This window comes from Tauraco erythrolophus, chromosome 16 (genome assembly GCF_009769465.1).
Source record: "Tauraco erythrolophus isolate bTauEry1 chromosome 16, bTauEry1.pri, whole genome shotgun sequence".
Taxonomy (NCBI): domain Eukaryota; kingdom Metazoa; phylum Chordata; class Aves; order Musophagiformes; family Musophagidae; genus Tauraco; species Tauraco erythrolophus.
In genome coordinates this window covers 6,059,144-6,077,549 of record NC_141480.1, presented here as the reverse complement: position 1 = coordinate 6,077,549, position 18,406 = coordinate 6,059,144, and the positions used below count along the sequence as shown (strand labels likewise).

Below are 18,406 nucleotides of genomic sequence, written 5' to 3'. Positions count from 1 at the left end.
TCTTCTGGGGGCACAAGAGCAAAAGAGTTCAAAGAACAACGGTCCAAACGATGACCTGCTCTCATCCGCAGCATCTGTCTGGTTCCTTCCAAAGACGTATTTCCAAATCTTTTAACACCGCTGATGTCAGAGGAGCTTTACAGAAACATCTGTCTGCCTCCCAACGCATCCGCCTGCACTGCCCCCAGCACCTTCTGCCCTTGCACAAACTCCTCCACAGGCCTTGTCCCTTGTCCCATGCCAATGGCTGGGGACTCCGTGGTCTCACCTCTGTGTTTGTCCGGCTCAGCCACGGCGCAGGGCGATGGACGGGGTGACATGGGGCAGGATGCTCAGCAGGATGTGTGTCATGCAGGTGGCCATGGCAAAAACCGAGTGCGAGGAGGGCTTGAGGTTAAATGCAGCTCCTGACCGAACCAAGGAAGCAGAACCCCACAGAAGTTTTTTGTAGCTCACACATCTTCCCAGTGGTGTAGTCACCACTTACAGAGCTGGCCCCAGTGCGGGCAGCCCAGCCTGCATCTCTGTCCACGTCACACTCCGCCTCCCACATATCTTTCCCCAGACCACCTCCCTTGTCTCCCCCAAACTCCTCCTTTCCCCTAACCCCGTGTGGGAGAAGACTTTGGTGTGAAAAGTCACTGTAATGGCAGAGGGTCCACCACCTTCCTGATCGCTCCAGCCCTGCAGATACAACCCTACACAGCAACACCTCCCCAGTTCAGGCAAATTCCCCATACTCTTTCCCTGTGCCTGGCAAGCCAAGGGTCTCTCCTTCATGGGAGATCTATCAGGAATGCCAATCTCCTCCCTAGAAAATATTTCCTTAGAGCTGCCCTCGCTCAGCCCCTCTCCGATGCCCTGCCCAGCTCTGTCTCACAGCCGGGTAGGGCCGGCTGGCATCCGGCTTTCTGGACCTAACAAGATAGAAAAGCTAAATAGCTCTATTTCTTCACTCCTATAATTTAGGAGAAAGGAAGCTGCACTCCATGGCCACTCTTCAGCCTTTGATGTACTTCAATGTGCCCTGTAGACTTGCAATTTTTTTCCCCACATCATTATAGGATAATACTAAGTGCGTGTTAACATAAGAGCTGCCAAAGATGTTTGAAAGGCTTGTTTGTCCCTCAGCAAAGGGAAATCCTCCCCCTCCCTGCCATATGCACTCATTGCTCCAGAGATTCATTCTTCTTTGAGCTAGCCAGAAGTGCAGTTGCCTGTCTGGCGTTGCTCTTTTTTGTTTGCTATTTCTGACATTCCACTGAAAAGGGAGTAGGAAAATTGGCAAAACACACGAAAAGGAGTTTCCTCATGTGACAATAACACAAGACAAGGCAGGACAAGGGAGGGATTTAATTTGCCTGTTTTGATATTTTAACAGATGTTGACCGTAAGAGAAGGGGTATTATTCATTTACACGTATCAGTGTCTTTTGATGATGGGTTAAGGGGAGAATTTTGCTTTTATACAGATGCGCCCTCCAGTCAGATTTAATATGCATACAGATAAAGCTCACCAAACTACTTTAGAAGAAAGCTTTAAAAAAAAATTCTCCAGATTATCCCTAACTAAATGAGTATATATAGTCATTTATGTAGTTTCCCAAAGACTCGGCTTTCCATTTTGCTTTTTAGAAAATGGCTTTGAATGTGTTCCCTGTTTTACCTTTAAAGTGAGGCCCTTCACCTTTACTGAGATGAGAAGCACTGTCGACAGGAGCGCTTGGCCATGGTCTGGCTCCACGCGGTGGCATTCAAGCAGAGGGTTAAAGCAGCCCAGAGATTGGCCTGGCCCTTAGAACTTTTGCCCTAACTAATAACTTGAGAACAGTTGAGTGATCTCTTTGATATGCCACAGATATAGAAATCCCAGGAATATCTGTCCGAAATCCATCTAGATCAACAGGCTAAAGCACATCTCTGATATATACTGATTTGTACTCCAAGGGATGCTTTGCATAATGCCAGCTCGGATGCCGCTGGCAAAACCCACCTCCTGCTATTGCACTGTCTGAAAGGAGGAGCCTCTGTATAGACGCACATTTTAGGAAGACATGGTAGTTCTTGTCACGCAAAGTTGTTGCGGTTATTGCAAAACGCAGAACCCAGGAGACATGTGAAAATGCTCAGATTTGAGCCAGCTTGTGCCTTGCTGGGAGTCCCAGCAGGAACCATGGCGCAGAGATTGCCTGCAGCTGTCCCCCCTTCCTCGGAGCGGCCATGCGCGGCCAACTGCGCCTTCCTAAGGGATGAGATCCTGAATTGGCCTTTTCTTGCCATGTTTTCAGCCTGTCCTTCCTCTTACAGCTGCAAAATCCAAGAATGCCAGAAAACCTCAACACATGTTGGTGTGAGTTAGCCGGAGTCTCCGCAGGCATGGGAATTCAGGAAGGCGTGACGGCCCCGCCAGCCCAGCTCGATTGAGCTGTGAGTTGAACAGACTGAAGTGCTCAGGACTGAGCTCTCTTTCATTCTCTTGAACTAAAAAACCTCTTTTTTTTTTTTTTTTCTGCATGGCTTTCACTTCTTTTGAATGAAAAACCCTCTCTTTTTTCCCCACGTGGCTGTTAGAAAGACAAAAACTGTTCCTGCAAGCAGTTCCATGGCGACAGGTTTGGATGTGCTCAGTGGCTGCTAAAGAATTTGAAGGAAAAGCAGGTACAAGCATCAAGAAAATTAGAAAATACTTCCACATTTTTACAATATGTTTGGAAGGACAAGGTGCCTCCATGCTTCACAACTGAAGGGTAAATTTCTCAGCTGCAAAATATTCCCTCTCCCACTAACAGAAAGCTCTTGGCCCGTTGTACTCCCATTAAATACATTTCTAGAGGGATGTTATTGCCTGTAATGGTGCTGGACCCAGTGCTGCTGGCTTCTCCTTGCCCCGCTGCTCCTGGGGAGTAACAGATACTGCAAACTCTGTGGCTGCTTACAACTCCTCCAAGCCTTTTGTGTTGCTTATTTTTCTTCCCGAGATTATTTTTAATCCCGATTGGCGTTGCAATCCAGCTCGCAGTGCAGTCCTACAGTGGTAATTAGCAGGCAGAAAGGATTAATGGCTGCAGGAAGAGGTGGCAGAAGCAACCATTGGCAGAGAGGTGCTTCTGGCCATGAGCCAGTGGGAGGCGTGAGGACTTTGGACCACGCCAGTTCCAGCCACCTCATTCACACAGTGTAATGTGGAGAGCAGAGCACACGCCGGGGAGTGGGAGAGGGCGGCAGCGTTCCGTTAGTTCCTGCTCAGCAAATCCACCCCGAGGTAAGCCTGGGACCACAGGATTTCTCTTTGCTTAAGAGGAAATTCATCCGTGTCAGCTTTGGAGGGTGAGGTTTTGCAATATGCTTATTCCAGTGTCATTGCAGGCAGATGATGACAGCGGTGAGACCTTGTCTCCGTCTCCCAACCCTGGCTGTCCCTGCTGCCCCTCTCCTCCCGTGGAGCCCAGGGATGTGGTGGCCAGCTGGGCTCACTGAGCTGCCTGCAGGCAGATCTCCCTTTGCTTGCAGCCCAGAGAGTTTTCTCTTCCATCAGCAGCATGATCCGAGTCACCGTGTGGTTGCGTAGTCATTAGGTCAGATGCAAACGGCAGGAAGGTGGTGGAGGCCGGGTTGGTGAGGGGGACCATGTCTGCCAGCCAGAGCCTGCCATGGCGTCCCCTACACAGGGATGTTGGTGGCCACTGTGGTCTGCAGGATGCTGAGGCTGTCCACTGGTGACAATCCTGTCATCGAAAGGTGTTTGGTGCTGGGAGGAGGGCACTTGTGTCTGTTCCTTGCAAACACCAAGTGAGAACATAAAGTAAGGTGAGTTCTGATGGTGACAAACAGGGACAAGAAAAACATTGTGCCCTTCAGGAGGTAAAGACAGCTTGAAAAATTAAGCTTATGGGGGAGGGAGGAGGGGAGAAGAGACATCTGTGCTTGTTTATTCATTCATGTTTCTACTAGCCTTTATTGTATTTAGACTACACTACGTGATACTAGAAGTATTTTGCATCTAATGACCATCTGGGGAGTGGGAGGGCTCTATGGCAGCCTTTGCAGTTTCTCCTGGCCCAGGTTTCCCTACACATATTAGACACTTTGGAGGCAGATTACACTGCACTGTCATCCGATGGATGACAAAAAACTTGGATCTTTTTTGTTCGGTTGTTTTGCTTTGTATTTTCTTTGCTAGTGGGCTGTAATCAAACAGGAGCAGAGGGAAATCAAACGTCATTAAGCACAGCGAGGCCTCTGCCCTTTGTGAGCTGACACAGGAAAGTCTTTAATTTCTTTGACAACTAAATGGGACAAAACGAAACACAATGTTCCTTGCATTTCTAAACAGTCGCTGGAATGAAATAGGATCACTTTTGAGATGAAAGAATTAATCTTACAGCTGGTGATTGACAAACGGTGGTGTCTGTGTTTGATATTTGGACAAATACTAAGCTGGGACATTGTTATAGCCTCTTCGGGTGCCTTTATCCCTTATAGAGTCAGAAAACCAGAACCAGCTTATTGCTTCTTAGAAAGTCTATCAAGGACATCAGGCATACAACGTAATTTCTGTAAACTGCTTTAATCTGATCTTGTTTTCTATAATAGTGACGTTCAACGATCATTTTGTCTTAACCCGCTTTCCTTTTCCCTTGGTCCAAAGGGAAAATTCTTTGAATGAAGGGAGAGGAAAGAAACAAAGCCGGCAGTCTCAGCAGCTGGCAGCTGTGCCAGCTTTGTGCTGTTAAGACAGGAATTAGCTGAGTGGGTCACTCCCTACATGCGAAAACATAATTTTTCTTTTCCTATATCCTGATGAATCCTGATGTGTTTTTCACCCACGCAGAACTCCCTCTGGTGTTTATGATGAGAGTTAATTTGGCTGGGGATGGATCAGAAGCCTTACATGCACATCTCCCAGCCTTTCCAGTACGAGGGCCAGCCCTGAAACCCTCTCCATGTCTGACACTCTTCAGGACCCATCCCCAAATAAAGTACCACCACCATAGATCTGTACCTTTTATACTTATCACATCGTCTGTTACCGTTGCAGTGGGGTTTTCACTTGGAGGCATCATTCGATGCTGTCTCAGAGCTCTGTGCCCAGCGCTTGCTTTCCAGAGTCTGGGCATGCCGTAGAATGTCCCATGAGACGCTGCCTGTCCTGATGCTCGAGTGGAGCAGGACAGCCCAAGCAGGGCTGTGGTTTCTCATACAACATCAGCCAGAGGGACCTGCCTCAGCCTTCCTTAGGAGTGGTTTTAGGGAGTGGATTGCTGGGCTGCTGAGATTCGTCCCCCCATGCAGCTCCCATTTCTCCTCACTTATCTCTCACACGTTTGCTCTCTGCTGTCTTTCCCATTTCCTTATAACTCGTTCCTGGAAAAGGGAGTGTGGGAACAGAACTACATTAGACCTCTCTCTGCTAATTTACATTTCCACGATGCGTATGTTAACGGGCAAGCCAGACTCCTCCTGGTTTTAAGCACTGTTACGGTAGTTATTTTCTAGCTCTGATGGAATCCGTTGCTCAGCATTAGCAGCAAGACTTGCTGAGGCCTTAGACCACAAGCTGGGAACTTTCATCAGAACATGCTGAACCCATGTTGAACTTTTACTCAGCTACGCAAAGGAAGGCTCCGAACTTGGGGCAAACCAGAAAGAGAAGCCGCAACCATCAGCAGAAGGTGCAACTGTCAGATAAGAAAAGGAACAGCTTGCCTGGCAACAGAAAAAGGATCTGATGAGAAATAGGAAGACACCAGGCCCAAATATTACTATTGGACCGACCCGTTGCACGAGGGGAGGGCAACTTAGATTGCAGAGGTGTAACTGCCCAGGGAGTTCTTTATTCGTGATCCCTCCGCGGATGCACCCAGCTTGAGCTGTAACCCGCTTCTGTACCACCAAAAAATTCACCTGAAGCACTTTGTAATTGGAGACTTTGGCTCAGGGAACTGAGGGTCGAGCCTGAAGGAAGAGAGTCCCGAGAGTGAGTGTGTGTGTGCGTGAGGAGTCGAGAGGGGCACCCGTCGGCTCCCCGGAGTCGCCCGCTGCGAGGGGACTCCAGCGCCGGCAGTTGAAGTCTCGGGTGGTGTGTGTGCGACAACTGGGACAGCGTGTGAACGCTTGGGCAGCAGCTTCTTCTTTAACAAGCATCACATTGAAATCTTCCCTGTTCAAGTAGAGCAAACCTTTGCTGCCAGCTACCAGCGCCGACTGCCACATCAGCAAAGACCAAACGTGGCCAGAGGAGCTTCTGATCAAGAAATCAAGTTTTCTAGGGTCTGGAAGAGTCAATATGTTGGATCAGATTCATCTGCTGGCTGCTGTGACAGTCCTGGGAGTCCTGGAGCAAGGTAGGGACCATCGGACGCACACGCACAAATACTTGCTGGGTCAGTCTTCTGCACCTCCAGTGATTTCCTATCACTTCCATGTTTAATGTCTGCTGTTGCACTGGCACTGCCCTGCTTTTCAGACAGTGGAGTGATATCTTGTCTGGGTTTTGAAATGTATTGAACAAAACGAGTGCCTGGGAAGCCCTTCCTCTGAACTGACCTACCTCCCCAGTTCAGAAATTTGTTGGTAGATCTTCTCCTCTGCAAACATGTAGAATTTCTTTCTTTGAAAAATGGGTTTACAGCAGTTCCTGAGGTTCATGTAGATGTTAAGCATACAGAGAGCACTGTGGTGCAGAAAGGTGGAAGAATGGGCTGCAGTGGGTCACACGGACCATCCCCCAGCCATGGTTCCACATTGAATGACAATTTAATTCAGTGTCTGGGTGGCTTATCTGTGGGATCAGTTCCCTCCCTACTCAGCTATGAAGATTTAGAAGGGAAAAAAAAATAAAGATTTAAAAAACCTTCAAAATCGGCAGTAACGAAGTGCATCTGAACTTCGTAACAATTTCTATAGATAAGAGATGATCTGTTATTTACGCAAGAGAGAAAACAGATATCCAGTGGTGCAATGTTACTGCATACAACTCACTTCACTGTTGCACTGGGTCATTCCTTTTCCTTGTCTGAAACTTAATCTGGGATTTTCACCCAGTTTTCTCTGCTATGCAGGGTTGCAAGGTTAGAAGGAGATGGCAGAACTTTTGCCCTTACCTCTGTCCATCTCCTGGCCCCACTGTGCCCAGCCAGAGGACTGACCACTGCTACTTTTCTCTCTTTTGCTGCAGCTTACTTCTTCCTCCAGGTGATCTATGCCAGGAGGACGTTTGGCATTTCTCCTCCAAAGATCTCAGGTCCACCAGAATTTGAAAGGATCTTTCGAGCACAGTAAGCAACTCCTCTTACAAGATGCTTTCCAGATCTCATGTCTAACAGCACTACCCCTCCCCCGCTTTGCTATTTATTTCTCATAACTGTAATTCAGCAGTTACCTCCCTTGGGGTTGAGTTAATGGGCTTAAGAGTCAGCATCAAGACTGTGTTAGAATCATAGAATGGTTTGGGTTGGAGGGGACCTTAAAGATCATCTAGTTCCAACCCCCAAAGTTGTTGGGGGTTGTTTGTTGTCTAAACCCCCATGAGTGTTGGCTCCTGAGTCCTAAACACACCAGCCATTGCTGATAGAAACCACACAGGAATATCTGCTGTAGAGTGTAGGGCTGCTAAAGACAAAATTGTGGGTGGCTGAGTCTTAGGCTGGTTTTAGCCAAACGATGTCAAAGTCTCAGGCAGCTTCAGCCCTGCTCTGAACCCACTTGCTGGGAAGGACAAACTCCCAGAGATCTCATAATCAGGCTGGGATGGGGATAGCCACAACCCAGCATCTCTGCCGTAACTAGGGCTGCAGTGGGGAGGGAAGCAGAGGGAGGAAGTTTCCACTTTTGCTTTAGCTGAGCACTGAAAGAAAGCAACCAGGCAGCAGGAGCAGGATCCCCTCAGCCAGCCCCTTCTCTGCGCCTTTGCCAGCCTACACTCAGCCTCCTCCAGCATCTCTTGGTCCTGCTGCTTTACCTTTGCAGGGGACAGGACCCAGCAAAGGGTACAAAGTACAGACAGCTCAAACAGCTAAGTGCACCCTCCCAGTCCTGCATGAAGCCCAAGCTGCTCTGGCCTTACCTGCTTAAGATGCAATCCATCTTCAGTGTGTCCGCAGCCTGCTGAGGCAGACCTTCATGGGGGCTTTGGGGCGTTTACAGCAACATTTAAGCTGCAGCACTTGGGAAGGGCCAGTGGGGGTGGTTCATAGAGCCTTTTTGTTCACGGTCTGAACTGGGCATCTTTTACTTAATTTCTTGTGCCCTAGAGACCCAGTTCTTCCCACTGTTTAATTCCTGTGACTAAAGGTGGGACGGAAACTGTGGGGAAAGGTGCAAGCCTGGAGGTTTTTTGTGGCGACATCAGCTCTAAAAAGTAACAGCTGCAGCCTCTGGAAACTGATAGAGGAAGCAAAAAAGGAAGATCTTCCTCTTTTCCCTTGTTTATGCCCTTCCACTTTCCTGCCAGGGTGAACTCCTCTGAGTATTTTCCCATTTTCCTGGCACTTCTCTGGCAGGCTGGACTCTTCTTCCATCAAGGTGAGAACAGCCCTGTTACCTGGTTTGTCACTGGATCTGTTCCCCTGAGTGCTAGCTCAGTCCTCAGGTCCTGATCACCTTCCAAATGATAAATTAGGCAGTAATTCTGTCTCTGATGGGAAGGTAGAGCCAGAGGACACAAACCCTCTATTCCTTCACTTTGGGCTACCTGCTTGGCTCAAAGTAGCTCTAAAAAGCCTGCAGAGATGGTCACTGTGATCTCTTTCAACTGCAGGTCTGGCTGCAGCCTTGGGTCTGCTCTATCTCTACAGCCGCTACTGCTACTTTACGGGATACAGGGCATCGTCCTCAGAAAGGTAAACACTTCCGCCAGCCTCGAGTACATGGTAACCACTGGGGGTCTGCATTTGGGAACATAATGTGCCTTGGGGAAGCTCAGGACTCCCTCTGGCTGCTTCGGGGTCCCTGCATGACTCAGCCTTGCCAAGCTCTCCCCAGGGTGTAACGTGGGCATGAGTACAGGGCTGGGGCCAGAGACACAGATATGGGGCAAGGTGGGATATGCCTCAAGGTGGGAGGAGGGCACGGGACCCCACACAGGGGACAGGGGACAGCCAGGGGCTGTCTTTCCACCCCACTTCTGCAGGGAGGAAGGGACTGTTCCCAGGCGAGAGCCACGATGCTCGGTCTCAGCAGGTCCCTCTCTCCTGCCAGGCTCGCCCCAATATACTTTGGCACTGGAGTTCTCTGGATTCTCGTTGCAGCATCAGTCCTGGGCATCTTGCATTTCTTCCTTGGTCACTACGCAGGGCTGAACGTCCTTCAGCTTCTCACAGCATGACCCACTCCTCTGTCCCTCATCCGTGTCCACACCTTCGAGCCCTGCTCCCTCCTGCCCACGGTAAAGGACTGGCTGTACCTAATACAGCCCCAAGCAACAAATTCACCCTCATCTGAGATTTTAACACCTCCAACCCCCCTACCCAGTGCTGGCACGAACCGCTGAGCTCTTCAGGAGGTATTTTTCCCCCCTAGCACTCTGTGTGCCAAGTGCTCCATATCTGGCAGCTCCATCATGCCTGATGTGGAAACAACACCACTCCAAAACAAGGAGAATTTTTGGAAAACTGGACACTTAAAAGCAAACTCATTTCAGCCTGAGCTTCCCAGTGAGCTGCCCCAGGGAACTGCCATGCGTTCCCCTTCCTCCAGTGGCTCTGCCTTCAGCCCAGGCACCATCCATGGGTTCAGGCCAGTTTTCCAAGGCCCACACCTAAGAAAGGCATTTGTTTGAAACCAGGTGTGGGCTGAGGCGTAACAAAAGAGGCGAGGGATAAACAGGAGCAGCCACCAACATGTTGTGCGAAAGTCTGTTAGTGCCTTAGCGCCCTTGTAACAGTTATTAGCCATTGCCCGTGGGCGATACTGTAAATCAGATGGAGCAAACTCATAACCACTACTGCATGTGTAACTTTGAATACTGCTGAGAGACAACGTGTATGAATAAAAAGGCACTGAGCTTGCTGTGCTGGATGTCTCCTTGTGGGTCTGCGACTAGCAGAGGACAAAATCCCAGGTGTTTGAGCATGAGGTAGCTGCCTCAGTTTCCCCGCCGTGCAGTGCAACACAGCCTGCAACCCTACGCCCCCCAAGAGGAGAGCTCTGAGTAGGGAGAAGCTGATTTTCAGAGGTGCCAAGCTCCCAGATTTGGGGCTGAGCTGCTCAGCACCAAACAGTGGTCCCCACTGGGTGGTTTGCCCAGTGCTCGGGTACCCCTCTGGACTTGCCCCCCCTGCGGTGGGAAGGGCTGAATTTTCACCGGAGCCCAGCGTTCACAACACGGATGCTTTTGGCCGTCGGTCCGCTCGTGTTAGCGACACAGCTCAGAAACACCAGCAGTGCTCCGTGCCATCGTCACGGGGGGATTTCACACCAAACCCAGGGAGTGAAAAGAACTGCATTAACATGCTGCCAGGCTAACCACATTTTAAAGCCCATCGTTCTCCCCTCCCTTTCCCAGCAGTTTGCATAGCTAGACTGTAAGAACAAAAGGCAGGGTTTTTTTTGAATAAGTGATTAATTTTTCACATTGTTTCATTTCCTTCCCTGCATCTTAAATTGGCTTATCCAGCAAAGCCCCCAGTCCATATCCCTTTCGGGCTCTCCTGCCTTGTGCTGCCCCGTTGAAGTTGGCAAACACTGCAGAGGAAGGCTTAAATCCAAACAAAAATAACTGCAAAGTTTTCAGTGCAGCGAGGCCCCATCCTCACAGGACCACTTGGGTGTCACAACAAGATAAACAACAACAGAATAACTTTTTTTCTAGCAGCTTTGGTAAAACACTTGGGAGAAGGCTGAGCATCGTTTAACCCTGGCTGTGCCTTAGCAAGGCCAGGGAGGAACACACATGCCACCTTCCCCCAGTGAGATTTCACTTAGCCTTTACATCAACACATCCCACCATCTCCTGAATTTCATTCTCAGTCCCCACCTTTTAACCAGCATAGCCAGTCACCTCCCAGAGGGTTAATGCAGAAGGACCAGCCCCAGCTGCCAGTGCAGGTCCTGGCTCCTTGTCAGACTCTGCTGTCTTGGGTTAGTCCAAGCTGGTGCTCACCAGTTCTGCAGACACAACCTCCATCTTTCACCCTGCAACCAGTTTTCTAACCCCACCGTATCAGCCCAGAGCCACTACCCACCTCAGGCCTGCTTGTCTCCGCTCTGTGTGTGACAGGGCTGCAGAATGACTCAGAGGAGAGAAGTTAATGATTCAGCAGTGAGGCTGTGGCAAGTCGGCTTCTCCCCTTGGATGCACAGAGGACCATTAAAAATCCTGGCGCAGCACAGCCAGCTCTGGCCCAGCTGCCCGCTGCCACTAGTTCTGCCACGGAAAAAACGCCCGGCACATCATCCCCTTCAAATAATTGTCAGAGGGGTCGTTTCAGGTGCCTCTAGCAGAAGCAAAGCTCCTCCTCTCCACCCAGGGATGCTGTCATTACTCTCATACTTCATAACTGTCATCAAAGAAAATCACGTTGCGTCGGACCACGGTTCAACGACGCAGTCGATGGTTTCTGATGCCGCCACACAGCGTGTCGCACTGGTGCTGTATGAAACCACTTTGCCCACCTGCATCTGCTGCAGAGGTGCTGAGGAGGCAGGTTTGGACCCGCGGGGTGTGTGCTGGGTGGGACAGGGTCTGCCCGTGCCACCCCAAGGTTACACGGCTGCGGGGTCACCATCCAGCTGGCATAAAGACCGTCCCGTGAGCCACAGTTTAACAGCAATCCAACCACCTGGAACTGCTGCGTGGCCCATTGCAGAACCGCAACTCCCAGTGCCGGAGGGTGAGGGTCCTCCCCGCTGCCAGGCAGCTGCGGGCTCAGCGCTGCTCCGGCCCCCGCCGCCCCTCCCCATGACGGTGAGCTGACCCACAACGACACCTCAGCTTCCCCCCACCCGAGGATTTGTGCCCTGGCTTAATGTTCCGCCGTGCTGGTGAGCGACGGTGGCAGAGAGAAGAGCTGGGTGAGGGGGGCACGGCTGAAGCGGGCAGAGGAGCTCCAGGCCGTGCCCGAACACGCTCGTACGTCCGTCCCCTCGCCCTTCCACGGCCCCCGCAAGCTCCAGCATCATCCCCCGCCCCCCCCGCGCCGCCGTCCCCCCCGGGCTCCGGCCGCCGCCGCTCGGCAGAGGGCGCCGGTGGGACGCGGCTGCGGCCGCCGGGCCGGCGCAGGGGCGGGGGGGGGCAGCCCGGGCGGCGGGGGCCGGGGGGATACGGAGGGGTCTGGGGGGGCTGGCAGCCAGCTGCTCCCGGACCGAGCGCCTGTGCCGGAGGCGTCGGTCCCTGCACCCCAAGAGATGCCCAGGGCGTCCCGGGTGCACCCCAAGATGCGTGGGGCAGCGGTCACGCAGGCTGCCCGCACACAGAGCCGGGGCCGTGGCAGCACTTATGCGCAAACCCTCCTGCTTCAGGGTTCATCAGTGCTGGGCCAAGCCTTCGTGTTAAGGTTATTGGGGTGGAGGAGTCCTGGAGCCCCGCAAAAATCTCCTAGAGACGGGTTACGACAGACACAAGATCCCCCTGCAAGCGCTTTGCGGATTCCCAGGCTCCTTCCTGCTTCCTCCCCTCGGGGCTGCCAGTTCAGTGTCAGCAACGGGAAGGAAAAGGTTTGGCATGAGATTTTGGAGCCAATCTGCTCTGATACAGCCACAGCCTCCCAGGCAAAGCAGCCAGCTGGGTGGGAGGCCAGCGGAGAGCAAAGGAAACCTGCAGAACCAGCAAGAACTTTTTTATCACAAGAGACGCAGAGGCTGAACTTGTAAACAAGCCTCCGTCCCCCGATGGGGCTTGTTCCCACGGGAGCAAGCGAGTGGCAATGCAAGTGCACAGCTCTGTCCCCAAAAGGGAGCTACTGCCATCCGCTCCAGGGATCGCTGGTGCACATGCCATTATTTCCGTGTTCGTAGGAGCCCAGCCAGGGTCCTGTAAGGTTTTTCTACCGTGTTGCAGAAGTTTGTAGCTTATTTTTATCTTGAAAACCTCAAGGGCGCCCACGTGTACTTTCCTATGCGTCATGTGATGGCCTGTGCAGAATACCTGTACAGGTCTGGTGTGCAGGTGCTGGCGTGTTGACACGTGGCCCCCAGCACTGAAATGCCGTGTACTGGGACTAGGCAAAAAATGCACCCATGCACCTGAGGAAGAGCACCCCAGTCCCTGCAGAACACGGCTTGGTGGGACAGATGGAGCACAGCCTTGGATTTCCCTGGGAAGCAGCACTGCTAATTTTCTTTGGGGGTGTGCTTGGGAGGGAAGCTGCTGTGGGGCTGGGAGAGGAGGGTGCAGCTGGTGGCCCTGGCTTTGTGGCACTGGCATATCACCCAGGTTTCCATAGCACCAGCATCCATAACATGGGGCCAAAGGGAGGGAAAGAAGTAGGTCAGACTGGGCTAACAATACCCAGACGTGTCTATCTACGGCTCAGCCTGGTCTGGGAAAGGGGTGAAATGGAGGAGAACGGGAGAGAGAAAAGAGAAAATAAAATTAAAAAAAAGCAAAACACAAAGTGTCCATGCATTTCTTTCCCTCAGAAAAATAAGGACCTTTTAAAGCCACATTTGTGTATCAGTACCGAGAGATCGAGACCCACCTCCTGCCCATCTGACAACAGACTACAAGGGAATTCAAATGCTAATTTGAAGCCAGACTTCTCAATGGGTCTTTATTTCTGCGGCAGTTCCAGGATCAGAGCTCTGGGGAACCAGCCCGCTGGAGCTGTGAGGATGCTGCTCTCCAGAGCAGTACTGTGGGACGCTTTCCTTTCCCCTCTCCATTCCTCATCCTGATTTTGTTACCCCTTGTCTTAGTTTCACTTGTTTACATTCAAGTGACGTCAAGGGCAAGGAAAAAGAAAGGAAGCAGTCACACTGGAATTGTGTAACCGAAATAACTGCGGTAGTGACCCATTTTATGTGCTGAGTCTGCAGAGGCCTCGCTGTCAACAGCGTCTTTGCCTGCGTGCAGTACGGTCGTTTTGAACTGCGTATCCATCAATGCCAAAACTGAGAAGAATATTATGGGTATTAAAACCCAGAACCCTCTTGATCTAAGTAAACACACAGACACACAGATCCGCTGGGTGCGTAACAGAGAAGACCAGGGGAAGGAGGAGTGCTTCACTCCGGAGGAATCGCAGGGTGTAGTTCCAAGAGCACAGCCCTCACTGGAGAGACTGAGATGGACTGGGGTGAAGAGTGTGACTGTGGCTGACCTGAGTCACACCTGCGGTTTGACAGCACCGTGCTTGGCTTGAACATCACACCGCCGCAGAAGAGACGCAGCCATGGATGGAGGCGCAGGGTGTTCCAGGCAAATACACCCTTTACATTACCAGGGGCCACAGCCCTATACAGTAAAAAACATTCCTGCATGAGAGAGTGGGGTAAAATCCAAGCAAAACCAAAACTATCTGCCACTTTGTGTATTAGCAGGTCAAGACAGGGAGGCCAGGAAAATCCATACTTTAAGGTTACAGTTTGCCTCATCTTCATCAGTTTTATACCTCCCAGCAATAATCACTTGTAAGAGAGCACCAAGAATTCAGCTTTCCCCTGGTAAGGGCAAAGCCACAGTACATACAAGGTGGACAGGGCTTAATGTCCCCTTTTGTGAATGCCCTCCTTCCAAAGGAAAATTTAGACATTTGCTGTGGTAGCTTAGGAAAGAGCATGCCCTGCTCCAGCCCTCACCAATGCTGTGCCCAACTCTGCGTTCAGGGATTTCTAGTGTCTAAGAACTAAAGGTAAAAGTTAGGTAGGCAGAGAAAAAAGTAGGATCAGCACTCAGGAGGACTCACAGAGCACTCTTGGATTGAGAGAATAAGAGAGGATCTGTGCCAGCGGCATGTGCATCAGCTGCGTTGCTTTGACGTTGCACCACTTGACAAGAGAAAGCTGGGTGATGCCAAGCAGCTAAGGCAACGTTACCTGCGAGGGGTGGAAGTCAGGGATCATCATGTCAGCATGGATGAAACCAGTGAGCTGCTGTGGTCACTGCTCCTGAGCCTGCAGTTGGTGAGTGGCTAAAATAGGCTCCATTTCATGAGCACGGGTGGCTAGAATAACAGGAGCTCAGGCACTGTGTTATCTGCCCTGATACAGACACCGCAGCACGCTTGCTCTCTCAAGACTGGACTCAGTCACCCCACTGTAAAGTATTTACAGCTTTGCAGCTCATTCTCCTTCTGGGAGGGTGTAAGGAAATGCAGACAAGGCGTGTTGCAACGGATGCAAATGGACACTTGCCCACCTGTCTCCCTGCGGGTGCAAGGCTGAGCTGCCAAAGAGCTGTAAATGTTCTGCCCGAGTGAAGAAATCTTAAGAGAGCAGCCTGATGAGCTCAGTACAGCACTGCACGGCCAGATGGCTTCTGGATCGGAGCTGACTCATGCCCACCTAGCTTAGAGTCAGGCAAAACATGCAGATACCTCAAGTATGCTGGTAGAAGAAAGACACCTTTTCTACAGCTGTAACTGCATTCACAGCAAGGTAGCTAGCTCCATCAGTGAAAACCAGAAGCTATTCTGCCAACTGCTGTAATTTTAATGGTACAAAACCGAAATGGTAACACGCCTGAGTTACACTAATGAACAGCATAGCGTCAGACAGGTGAACTCCCAACTGAGCCCCAAGAGGATGCAGTCACCGGGGGAGCAGCACAGAGGCAATTCTTATGTTTCCTTTTGACAGAGGACAGTGAGCATTAGCTGTGGATAAGCTGGTGGTATAAAGGGAGCAGTGATAGATTCAAACAGTACAGCAGTGGCCTCAAAGAGAAGAAGGGACTTGGGTATCAACTTTTCACTACAGCAGTGTCTATCGACCTCTCCAATCGGTTTCCAGACTAGCTTGGCTTCTTAGTAAACTACAGCTTAGGAAAGCTGGGAAACATGAGCTCTGCTGTCTCAGACCACTATTTTCAGAGTAATGAATAAAGACAAAAATGGGAAAAGGAAGAAAGAAAAGGGGAAGTGTAGCCAAAAAGCCTCTTGCCCAAAGCAAAAGCGAGAGGGAGGCTGCATCAGCAAAGCTGTGAATTGGCAGCATTAGCAGATGATGAACGTGGCCATGTTATCTAATATGGTGGAACACACACCATGCATATTTAATAGCATTGTTTAGCTTGTATTTGTCACAGCATCGCAGCTAGCGGCTGTTTCTAAAGCCATGGGTAGCAACAGAAGGGTTATAATTGAACTCTAGGGCTTTTGACTGGAGGTCACACATAGAGAAACCTACAAAGCAGTGGGAGTATGAGACTTCCATGCGTTCCCCATTTCAGACCTCAGATGATAAAGCAAGTCAGCTGCTAGCAGTATTTGTTGAGAGTTAATCAGGTCTGCAGATTAACATGCTTATATGCAAACGCGAGCAACATGCAACACGCGTAGCTGAGACATGAAGGATGATGCTTACAACGGAGGCAGAAGAACAAATGGATAACATCTAGCTAGGAAAGAGAGAAAGAGAAGGCACACAGAGCAGTGGGGTCAGGCTGATGAATAATGCGTTCTGTCATCTTTTCAGAGCAGGTGTTTAAACTCTGATCATTGTTCTTTTCTCCCTGAAACAGCAAATGCTGACCCATAAAAGAAGTATTGATAATGATTTTTTTTTTTGCATTGCAATAGTATCTCCAAAACCTACTCAGATTAGCATCTGCACCACTTCCAGACAGGCAAAGTGTCTCCATATAGGCTTAGGTGCCTACAGAACCCTTGAACCAGAGATGCAGATTTTCTCCATTATTTTCTTGTCCAGGAAAGAAACTTAAGCAAAGCTAACAAATAGAGATGGTATCAAACAGCAATGTCCTGAGCAGGTAGCAGGTGTCAAGGAAGAGCTTTACTTAACATGTTTACTGAGCTGTATGTGTCTCTCTGCGGGTTGGACTGATGCTCATGCTGTCCTGGTGCATGTCTCTGCTCCCAGCCCTGCTCACCAGGAACTCTGAGGCTGCATGACCATCTGGCAGAGCGTATCTCCAGCAGATTTCTACCCAAGAGGCCACTTCTTTGCCCATTTTCTACCAGATGTTCTACAGAACCCAGCAGGTTGAGCTCAGCTTAGATTACGGCCCTCCCCAGGCTGACTTGAACAAGGCTAAAATTATCTTCTGGGAATGCAAGTGGGAAAATGAGAGCAGCTCCTCTCCCCAGCAGTCTGGAGAGCAGGTGTGCCTTTCCCCTTCGCAGGAATGGGCCAGTGAAGTTCTGAAGTAGAACAAAGCCCTTTTAGAGAAGAACAAGTACCTGAAGCTGCTGTGTTAGTTGCTGACAGACACACTACAGTTCAGCTGTGTTGGCTGGAGAGGAAGGTACAGGTGTCAGGCTGGCACCATAAAACAATAAAGCCAGGTAAACTGGCGATGCTTGAGTCCTAGAAGAAATCACGGAAGCAAGACCTGGAAGTTTGCATGTGTAAAATATATAGTTGTTTCCTTGCTCAAGAAGCCTAATAAAGTTCCAGCAAGATTTTTATCCCCTATCTCATTCTTTGCAAGTGATCACGTACCGTGGGAGTACCCTTACTTGCAAAAGCACTTACCAGAGATGGCCTCCTAGGAAAAGGGCTGCTGCTGTTAATAACTCTACTTGAACTGTTAATTATTTTCATCTTTCAAACACCACATATACGTTGGCTAATTATAACTCTTCCGATAACTATTTATGTCTTTGTTTGCCTCTGCTGTTGACAGTCACATTCTTCCCCTAGAAGTGGCTGTCCCCAACTTCCTGTTACATGTGTCAAGTTTCAAGGCAGGCGGGTATTTTGCCTGCGCTTAACAGCAATTACATATTTGCAAAAAAAGTCATATGACCTTTCTTCTAACACTGGAAGAATATGAACGCAGCTGAACTTCTTCCTAGTGTGAACACAGAATGATTTTCATTTCCTGAGAGACCTCGAAAGAGAAAACTTATGTCAGAATGCTGTTTGGCTACAATAAACATACGATCAGGAAAATTTGGGGCGAACAAGGCTTTATTTATCACTGAAAATTAGATAGCAAGAAATCAGCCAGTACAGCCCACTTCAAAGCCATGAAGTCACGTGGATCACGATGCATAAACAACACAGAATCCATTTCCCCTCATTATTCAAACGCAGTAATGAGGACTAAAAACACTAATAAGACTAATAAAACGGCACATAGTAAACGTGCCCCAGTCTGTGGTTATTCATACACATTAAAAGCAGACAAAAATTAACTCCGTTAGAAATGCAAAGGCTTCAACAGGGACGAGCAAAGGGACTCGCTCTACACCAGCCACTCGGAAACAGAGCTGCGAGTGGACGCCACACTGACGTGTCTCCGCGGTCCCAAGGTCGCCACTTCCCTGTTGAATCGCACTGGCTTC

The 18,406-nt window shown here is 50.1% G+C and overlaps 1 protein-coding gene across 1 annotated transcript; it reads left to right on the top strand.

Moving 5' to 3' along the window:
* Window positions 1–6,285: 6,285 nt before the first annotated feature.
* LOC104378392 (leukotriene C4 synthase) lies at window positions 6,286–9,324 on the top strand. The gene is made up of 5 exons (XM_009985397.2): window positions 6,286–6,343; window positions 7,177–7,276; window positions 8,452–8,522; window positions 8,758–8,839; window positions 9,198–9,324. Exons 1-5 carry the CDS (start codon window positions 6,286–6,288, stop codon window positions 9,322–9,324), a joined length of 438 nt encoding a protein of 145 aa, XP_009983699.1.
* The last annotated feature ends 9,082 nt before the right edge of the window (window positions 9,325–18,406 follow it).

Coding starts and splice junctions, on each gene's coding strand:
- LOC104378392 (XM_009985397.2), top strand. CDS start 6,286: ATGTTGGATCAGATTCATCTGCTGGCTGCTGTGACAGTCCTGGGAGTC. Junction 6,344..7,176: donor CCTGGGAGTCCTGGAGCAAG/GTAGGGACCATC, acceptor CTTTTGCTGCAG/CTTACTTCTTCCTCCAGGTG. Junction 8,523..8,757: donor TGGACTCTTCTTCCATCAAG/GTGAGAACAGCC, acceptor TTTCAACTGCAG/GTCTGGCTGCAGCCTTGGGT.